Source organism: Cephus cinctus, unplaced genomic scaffold (genome assembly GCF_000341935.2).
Source record: "Cephus cinctus unplaced genomic scaffold, Ccin1 Ccin1_scaffold0813, whole genome shotgun sequence".
Taxonomy (NCBI): Eukaryota; Metazoa; Arthropoda; class Insecta; order Hymenoptera; family Cephidae; genus Cephus; species Cephus cinctus.
Window position 1 is genome coordinate 113909 of NW_014333408.1, and position 10211 is coordinate 124119.

General features: G+C 42.0%; 2 protein-coding genes across 2 annotated transcripts; one reads left to right on the forward strand and one right to left on the reverse strand.

Annotated features, from left to right (window-relative positions):
* Positions 1-3851: 3851 nt before the first annotated feature.
* Positions 3852-7543, forward strand: LOC107270712 (glucosylceramidase). The gene is made up of 7 exons (XM_015745969.2): positions 3852-4008; positions 4103-4424; positions 4486-4748; positions 5407-5838; positions 6182-6261; positions 6622-6896; positions 7317-7543. The coding sequence occupies exons 1-7, from the start codon at positions 3951-3953 to the stop codon at positions 7414-7416; spliced, it is 1530 nt and encodes a 509-aa protein (XP_015601455.1). The 5' UTR covers positions 3852-3950; the 3' UTR covers positions 7417-7543.
* On the reverse strand, positions 7456-9949 carry LOC107270708 (28S ribosomal protein S30, mitochondrial). Its single transcript, XM_015745966.2, has 4 exons — positions 9105-9949; positions 8402-9003; positions 7883-8276; positions 7456-7769 (listed from the first exon to the last, which is right to left on the reverse strand). Exons 1-4 carry the CDS (start codon positions 9569-9571, stop codon positions 7562-7564), a joined length of 1671 nt encoding a protein of 556 aa, XP_015601452.1. The 5' UTR covers positions 9572-9949; the 3' UTR covers positions 7456-7561.
* Positions 9950-10211: the final 262 nt, after the last annotated feature.

Here is a 10211-nt window from a genome sequence, read left to right on the forward strand (position 1 = left end):
GAACACTCTGAATTGAAAAGAGAATCGATCGAGCACGCTTGGTCGAACACATAAGGCACGTATAACCTTCCGGATGATCCTCTATCATTTCTAAGCAGTATCTAACGGAGCCTGTTTCCTCTTAACTGTCTGTTCGGTGGTGTAACACTTTTTTTCAAAAGTGGATACTAATACACAGCTCCGCGAGCTGATTCTCACTAGCCGAACAAAGCAGAAATAGTAAGAGTAACGCTCCATGATCATAGGCTCAATTGTTATAGAGTCAACGTGTTGCTCCGCGAGCCTTGAAAATAACCGCGAGCGTCTTATTCGACTTATCGAAATCCTAGCCGATCAAAGTCCTCGCGCGTAATGAGAGACTTTACCATTTTCTTAGTAAGACTTTCCGTCAGCAGCCATCCTCACTTGCCGCCAATCGCAACGTGCGCTTCCTTCTCTCGATCCACGGTTCTCGCGCTTCCTTCTGATTTCATTCTTTGCCGTGGAATCTACTTTCGCATCACAAAGAATAACAGAATATCTATGTGAAACTAGAAGAGGAGATCTTCAGAGAAGGGTCACACTTATAATTGATTGTTGACACGAAAAAGAAGAGGTTACCGAAAGACAATATTTATCGAAGCCCTCTTCGCCCCCCCCCCCCCCCCCCCCTCTTCGCCGCACTCTCGCTCACCACGTTGATATTACACTTTCGTAGATGAAAAGACCCCTCGTCCGTTTTCCTAATACGTTGCGTGATCGAGACTTGGCTACGCCTTAAGGCGCACGCGAGGGAACAATGAAGACGGACGGAAGGAAGAGGAATGGCAGGAGACGCAAGCGTCTGCTCTATCCCATCCGTCCTATGCTGTGGAGTTCTGTGCGGCGCGATTCGGATGACCCGATAAGCGCGCCCACCCGAATCCTCCGAATCCGATTCTCCGGCGACGCGCGGGAGAGCCTTGAAAATACTCGAAAGTTCTTCCGCGCGGCTCGATTCGAGCGACCTAACCCTTTCACGCATAAGGAAAATCCACCTGATTGCAAGTTCAAAGGACGCCCCTAATAACTAAACTCCAAGAGTCGAACAGAGTCCAATGCGCCGGATCGGGAACGGACCGAGAGTCCCTTATTTGTTAAGAGCCACCAGTGACGACCGAGGAATCGATTCGATAGGAGGAATCGGTATCGATAACAGAAGAGGCGCAGTTCCTCAAATCTGGAAAAGCATTTCAAATGATCTGCAGATTCTGTATTCGCATCAAACTTGAACGTTGGATGGGACTTTTTCTCAGAGTCTGCGAGTTCCAAGAATTCACGAGCACGATTCACGAATCTCACGTAACTTGACTCGTAACCCAACGTAATTCGAGACGTAATTCAACTTATTATAATTCGACTGGCGCGCTACGTGACATTCTCATAAAGACCAAGTGATAACGATAAATTGCTCCAATTTTCCTACCCAAGATTATCATGAGGTTCTAATTAAGGAAGGAAAAGGGGGACAAAAGGACTCACTCCTACTCATTGGCAGACTTTTATAACAATTAGCGCCCTTCTGCCTTTGAGTGCAGCCTTTTAATAAAATCATCGAGATCCCTCGGTCCATCGTCCATCCCTTCCCCGTTCCCCGGCCGCCGTTATAGTCGCGACCAACCAGCCATTCGATTCTCGGCACATTAGTTTCCTACTTCCCCTCTTGACCTCCATTCCACTTGTAACGAATATGTCGGCCCAGAGAAGAAACTAACTCGCCTTTCTCTATGGGAATAATCTGCGAAATGGGAGTCAATGTGTGACAGAGGGTTTCATAGCAATTCGCGACCAAACCATTTCCATTGTCTGTTAAAAATATAAAAAAATCATTCGAATGGCCACTGTTATCGAAATCGACGCTGAACGTAACGCGCCATTGGTCATTACGTTGGAAAAACGTTACGTTACGCTCGCAGCCAGTTAGTTATTTTATTACGGGATAGCTGAATAGTCGCTGATTGGCCGAAGCGCATGGCCAAATCGATTCTTTCTTGACTCGCGACTAAAATCGTTGGAATAATGGGAAATTAAGGTTAATTGAAATTTTGCGAATTTCGCGTGCCGAATGTTCATTCTCAAATAAATTTCGTTATTGGCAGACACGTTTTCTTTGAGGTATCCAAGGACAACAGAGGGAACAAACTGATGATCGTGTAGCTTTCGGACCATAAATAAGCGCCAGCCTATTATTTATAGCAACACTATTTTTCAGATAAATAAAAGAACTAAGCAAGAGTGAAAAATAAGAAAAGACGCAGGCAATTGGAAAACTGACCGGTGGCCTGGAAAATGAAGAGGATAACCTGAATTACAGTATACGACGCGCGCAACGCCATCCTGCAATTGACAGCTGAATATTTGCACTAGGAAACTATTGCGTTGTCTCTTCCTCTACCGAAGAAACTAAAAGCACGTAGCTCAAGCATTTAAACGAGCGAGCACGATCCTAAATAATTATGTCATTGCTGATAAGACACTCGAAGCGAAAGGTGAGAGACAAGGAATGAGAAAAAAAAAGAAGGGGATAACGCCTGGCGAAAGTGACTTGTCAAGGTACAAGACTGACTACTTAAAGAAAACGAATTTAAGAGACGTCAGGATATAAGTAATACTCGGCGTTTACAATTGCTAAACCGCAATTTATTGAGTAATCAGAAATTCCGTATTCACTCTAATAAACATTACAAACCGAAAGATAAGCCAGCCACTTTTCATGAATAATGTAACCGTTAAGTAACAATTAAATATTCACGGCGACGCAGGGCATCGGAAGCAAAGATCTCAATTTGGCAAAGTTTCTGCTTACGCCGAAGATGCTTCAACCCAAAATCATTAAAGTCACCCGATAACGTAATCGTTCAACGACGATAACCCTCGCTCTTGTTTTCATCGACGCGTCGCCGTGCGTATGTCAATGGATAATCCGGGAGGCTGGTTTCCGATTAGTCTTGCGTCAGGCCTCTATGAAAACGAAAGATATGTCTGGGTGCGTTGTCTCTCGGGCGACATCTTCGCGCGTCATTGTGCGAGACACCTCGTGGACCTCACCGACATCACCGACCTCACCGTTTCGTCCGCCGCAGAATCCAAGTGAAAGGGAGAGAGAGAGAGAGAGAGAGAGAGAGAGTCTAGAAATTGGAACAAGTAATTGGATAACGGTACGTGTTTGGCATTGTGCGTTCGTAAAAAGTACGATTCGTGCTCTCGTTCACAAAGTACAGAAGGATTAGGACAAACCGAAAAAGAAGCGTGAAAATATTAAATACGGGTAGACAAAAGGTAACTAAAGAAATTTCTGAGATTTTTAATATTATCCCAGACAAGGCATATGTTGAAAAGTCATCCTCAAGATGTCTTCTTAAAGACAACTTCTGTGTTTTTAGACGTCTTAAAGACGACTTTTGAACATTACGCGTTGTCTGGAATAGATAGTAATAAAATCGTGAAATTTCAGTAAACGACGTGAACAGTCAGTCGATAAATTCAATTGCCCAATCTTTATTTATACGTATATTCTTTGTTCCCTTTGAAAAATATAGTTCCTATTAACTTTGTAATTTTGAGATAAATTAGATACAAGAGAATTCCTCTGAAGTCCTAATAACAGTATAACAGTGTACCGAAACCCAGGATATTTTCTCTATGAGCGTTGCAATCGTATTGCATGCATGCGTACTTTGCGTCTCGAATATATGTATATATAGATAATTCATTTTTATTGACAGGGTATGTATATTTTTTTATAGAACCATATATCACAATAAAAAAGCCATATATCAGGCATAGAACTAAATTTCCATTGCAAATGCTTAATGCACTTAAATAAGACTCGGAAATCGTAAAGCGAGGACTCCTTGAGCGTGGACGACCGTTCGCGCAGTTTAAAAGCAGCGGCCATTAGTCGCCTGCGTTGCATCAAACTCTCATCCCACATGCGACTTCCTGCTGCTATGCGATACTTCCTGCTGCTGGCCTCCCTCGTGCTTATCGGTAAGTGACAATGGCAACCCATATTATAGTGCCAATATACGATAAGTAGCTGTTACACGATGCGACATTCAACGGAAAACACTTTGTTCGACAGTAAGCGCGAGCGACGAGTGCATCCCCCGTGATTTTGGAAATGACGGAACGGTTTGCGTGTGCAATTCTACCTATTGCGACGTTACGCCAGAGCCATCATTGCCGAAAGAAGGAAGCTACCTGCATTACGTCTCGAGCAAACGTGGTCAGCGATTCAATCAAACCACCGGAGAGTTCAGCAATGAACCAACCAGTGAGCTCAATTTCAATCTAAACAGAAGTCTAACCTACCAATCAATCACCGGATTCGGTGGCGCATTTAGCGACTCTGCTGGAATAAATATTAAAAACTTGAGCCAAGCCGCCCAGAACAATTTGATGGAGTAAGTGGAAAAAGTGACTTTGCCTCTTGGGGCCGCGCTAACTTTTCGGGAGTTTCTTCAGGGCCTACTTCGGCGTCAATGGAAGCAGATACAATTTCGGCCGAATACCGATCGGTGGCTCCGACTTTTCCACCCGCAAATACACCTACGACGATTCTCCAGACGACATCAGTCTCGCGCAGTTCGCGCTGGCCGACGAAGATCTGCAGTACAAAATACCCTTAATGCAAAAAGCCTTGGAACTAAATCCCGATTTAAAATTCTTGGCTGCCCCCTGGACGGCACCGCCATGGATGAAAACTAATAACGATTATAACGGGATCGGTAATCTTTTAATTTTACTTTCCCTTGATCACTCGCGCTTCTAGAAACGATACAGTTTCAGATTTTAGGCTTTCGCGGCCAATATTATCATTAATACTCATGGTTCCTGGATGGCAGCCGCGTCTGTGTTCAGCTTCGTGCCGACGTTTCGCAAACGTTTCAGTCCGCATCATCACGACTAGGAGGCTCCGATACTCAAGCTCCCTGTTATCGGGAAGTAGAACTAGCTAGTATTTCTGTCTTTTCATATTTCACAAAGTTTTCCTCCACATACCGGTACCATACCGATGGTTTTAGAATAGTTCCTTATATTTGCAAATATCTTCAATGTTACATCGTATTGAATTTGAACGAAATCGGTACAGATTCATGGGATATTCAATTTTTCAAAAAAAAAAAAAAATTGTTAACCTTATCCACTCTAATTAAAGACAATGTACCAAGGATGCAAAGTAGAACCTTGCACAGTTTTTTCTCAATGTTTTTCAATTTTCAGAAAGCTTCCTATATGGGGAAGCCATAATTAATCAACGTACTTCCTCGTAGAAATGGCTTTGAGAAAAGCGGAAAGTAATGAAGAAGCAATGTGCTGTGTTCCACTTTGCATCCTTGTTTTTTTTGTTTTTTTCATAAAATGTGGATCCAATTGTCAATGCAGGATTTCTCAAGAAGGAGTATTATCAATTATATACGGATTATTTGATCAAGTTCATGGATGCGTACAAGGACTACGGTTTGGAAATGTGGTCACTTTCTACGGGAAACGAGCCGTTCAATGGGTTGATACCAATCATTTCAATAAACAGTATGGGATGGACGCCATCTTCTTTATCCAACTGGATATCAAACAATTTAGGACCTACGTTGCGCGCCTCGCCGTACAACGCTACCAAGATCTTGACTCTGGACGACCAGCAATTCGAGTTACCTTGGTTTATTGCCAAACTCTTCAAAGACCCAAAGACCAAAAATTACACGGACGGCGTTGCTTTCCATTGGTATTGGGACAATTTGATCGGGTCGTCGGTTCTCGATGCGACACACGATGAATTTCCTGATAAATTTCTCATTATGACAGAAGCCTGTGCCGGTCAGTATACAATCCTGGCTGATACCGAGAATACGAATTATCAATGCGACATCCGATAGCAGCTACAAGTCACAATTTCGCGGAAATGAAAGCTAACTGTCGCCCGCAAATCATGTTTCCGCTTGAAGATCTTACTCTCGCCAAATCACATATTTTTCATATACTGATACCTAGTATGTCGCATTGTTTTTATTATCGATTACTTTATTGCCGTTAGTCCAAGTAATTGAAAACTACGTTCGAGCTTGTGAAAGGCGATCCAGTGCTAATTCGTTTCCTCAATCGACAATACACTTTTCCGCTCAGTGTGTCGAGATGTCTCATCTGTACTTTTTTTCTTCAGGAGCTTACCCCACGGACGTCGAGAAGGTTATGCTAGGATCCTGGACGCGGGGAGAGTCTTACATCTTGGACATAATCGAGGTGCGTCAATAATATAACCCATTGAGGCTACCGTTAAGCTATTCTAGGTGTGCATACGTACATGGCGCTATGACGTCGGAAGCCAGGAGAGCGTTACAGCCCTTTCGATTCTGTTATTTTACATTGACTCGTGAAAATATTGGTTTAGTCATCTTCCTTGTGCGTCAGAGATCCGGGTGAGCTTCCTTTAAGTGCATCGAATGTCTTAATGTGAAGAGTAATCTTGGAGAATGAAGATTACACATAGAATAACTGAACAGCGGCCTTAAGCCAATTACCTTAACTGAGACACGTAGTTACCAGTTTCTTTTGCTATTTTCTTTCTTTTTCTTCTTTTTTTTTTCTTTTTTGTTTTCTTAGAACCTCTCCCATTGGACAACTGGCTGGATTGAGTGGAATCTTGCACTTAATGAGAAAGGAGGTCCGAGTTGGACTACAAATTTTGTCGATTCATCGATTATAGTTAATGCCGAAAACGATGAATTTTACAAACAACCTACATACTACGCACTTGCCCACTTCAGCAAATTCATACCCCGCAATTCCGTTAGGATTGACCTTCCGTCGAGCAGCGACATCAAGTCCGTAGCTTTTATCACTCCAACAAATGATACGGTCATTGTGCTTTACAACAAGTAAGTCTACAATGATCGATACATAGATACGATAGATGTAGGACAAGATTCGTAAATGGAATCAACGTGTCAGGGAAGATCATCCCCCTGACGTTACAGTATTTGGCCTCAAAATGGCGATCATGCATTGCTCGTATACTGATTCGTCAACATAGTAATAACTGGCACATCACATATACACGGGATTCAAAATGGTACCCACGGGAAAATCTTCCCTTGACGCCTTCCATTCACAGACCTTAACGTAGACCAGACAACATTAACGGATGTTCTGCACTTCCGCTTAGGATGCGAACCCGCACGTTCGCAATTCAGGGTCGCGCCACAAGCACGACTCCTTTCTCACTTTCTTTGTTTCAAATGCATCTGTCGGTGATATGCGTTAATGTAATCTTTTCCTTAATTGCTGAATCCTTTCAGGAACGGGACTGCACAAGATCTATCAATAAAAGATCCCAACAGAGGTTATATAAACGTAAAACTACCAGGAAGCTCTATTCACACGATCATCTACAAGTAAATAGATGACGGGAAACGCAATTGGAAAGACACACGGATATGACGTCAAATAAAAATATACTTTCTTTTCTCAAACTGTATATAATACCAAAGATATGGTTTCTATAATACATTGTGTATCTGATTAACTCATTACACTTACTTCATTAAGGGTAATATGTGTTTGCCCATTTCTTCCTACTCTTTGGGCCACCGGGTCTCAAAGCCTTTGGTATATATTCAGGTGTATGGTCGTCCAATCGGCGACGTCCCATATTGATGTTGAATTGCCACGGCTCCCGTCTCTTTTCCATGGGTCTTCTCTTATTATCGATCATGTAAATTTTCTGCCAGGCATAGATTTCGGGCCTCAACCTAAGATAAATAACAATTCATGGTAAATATTTCCATAGTGTAGTCTAGCAAAAAGTGGAAACAATTTAATTCTATAAGTAGCCTTTTTAATTCCAGCAAGAAAGGTAGTGTACCTATGCCTTGGTCTGTTGGATACAAGATGCTTGTAATGTTTTTCTAGCCACGCGCGTCTCTCGGGATCCTCGATATCAGCCACGACATTTTCAGTTTCGCCCAAGTACGGCTTCATATTAATACCCACTCGTTCCTGCGGCGCATTCGCGTAAAAACTCACGATATACCTGAGCACATCCTCATTAAATCCAACGAGTTTGCCATTCTCCACTTTCTCAAAGAGTTTCAAGGGTTTTGTAATCCAGCAAACGTTTCTTCTGGGATTATTGTTCACATGATCCGAGTGTACTACTGTAGTGTTCAATTGGTACGCAGAGAATGACCATGTCTGACCATTAGTTATAATTGTTTGCGTCACCAGAGGATACGTTAAGTCATTAAACGTTGAAAATCCTTAAAACAAAATTCGTTTAAAAACTATAGCTATCGTTCACAAGAATCGCTGCAATCAGTGCAATAATATTCTTAGTAAGAAATATGGTTAGCAACATGTTTTTTTACACAAACATAATTTGTACCTTGATAACAAGCTTGCGAAAGTAACCATGCATAAGACGCCAATAGAGATTGCGTAGAAAGTGCATCGATTTCATCGTTATATTCTTTTGGTCTTATTGTTAAATAACTACAATTATGGTAAGACAATCCACCAAATTCACTTTTATCCCCTGGCCAAAAACCTGGAATACTTGTACCATGCTGCCATTCGTGTGAATACCCCAGTGTTCTTGGATCCAAGGTATACTGTGGCACTGTTAATGCCGGATTTTCCGATTCACTTAAACTAATAAACTCATGTAATGGAAAATCGTATCTCAACTGCGCAATTGGCTTTCCTTTGTATTGAATGTGCCTATCTACGGGGTCGTTGGCATATTTTTTTAAATAAGGTACATTCTCTTTACATTTTTGGACTTGGTAAGTTGGATCTATACCACCAACAACCCAAAAAGCTTCCAGTCGTGAATTATAATCCACCTGAGTTTCCAATAAATGCGAATACTTGGAGGAAAGATTAGCTAGTAAGATTCTGTTTACTTGCCGTACGACTGCCTCAGCCATTGTACTGTCTATCAGAAAGCGATTTTCAAATTCATTCTCAGACAATATACCCTCTCTCCTGTAACAATGAATGAGTGACCAATGCATTTCAATAAGTATAATCTTATAAGATACCTCTAAAGGTTATGAATGTATAAGGAAAAGAAACAATCTATTTACTTTCTGTCAATGTATTCGAATGCAATGGCATCTTCCACTTGACTCCTAATTTCTTGAACAATGTGGTCCAATTGATCAGAGCCTAATAGAGTTTCATAATAGGAAGGTAATTTCATATCTTTTACCAAATGCGTTCTGGTAATGTACTGTGCCTGATCAAGACTGTTGTACGGTATCTGATATTCGTGCATCATCAATGATTTCCAGCCATAGTAGCGTGGCACATTGATTTTGAATAACTTTTCCTCGACCGTTTTAATGCTCTTAATATCTTCGTGCCATTTTTCGTATGTTCTCCGACGTCTCTCTTTAAAGAACTGATCCTGTATAGGTGGATACTGGGGTGCTTTCTTCTCATGCTTTTCACTCGATGCTGGAACCGAGTAATTTCTCACGATGTGTCCAACTGATGAATCAAACCCTCTACAGAACCGAGTCTTTATCCTGACTAAGGACATTCTCGTCATGCTAAACCTCTTGAATGTCACTCAATGATTAAAGCTGATCAGAGAATCGCACGCACGAACATTCTTAACGCTGTCCCATTAGAAATCACACGTTGATAACCCAATAGCTAACGCAACCTATCTCTCCTGACATACGTAGCTTAACCTAACATAACGTAATCCACATCCTTCCACCCTACATTCAATACGGCTAACTCCTCCAATGAGGTAACCCAACGTCCTTCCTTCTTTTCCTTATGGCTGACTCCTCCAATGAGATAATGTGCCAGAAGGTAACCCAACGTAACGCAAACAGAGATGAGTAGGGAGATGCACAATGCTACGGTTTCGGGCGATAACAAAATCTTTGGCGCTAAATCATAGCGGCGAGTCTGGATGTAGAATTTTGTGATCATCGCCTCCGTCGACAATACGAATCCCGTCGTAGCCAAGCTAAACGTGAACACGAACGCGTAACTTGGCGGGCAGAGGTTTTCCGCTACTCACCGCTGGTTCCCTAGGCAACCCTTAAAATCAGACCGGGAACTATAGAACTTCTCGAGAACTATTGAAAAACTCTATTGTCGAAACATTTTTAAGAGATTTGAAAAAAAAAAGTGCGGTGCTGAAGCTGAAACTCGTGTAGCACCTCAATTTTTGT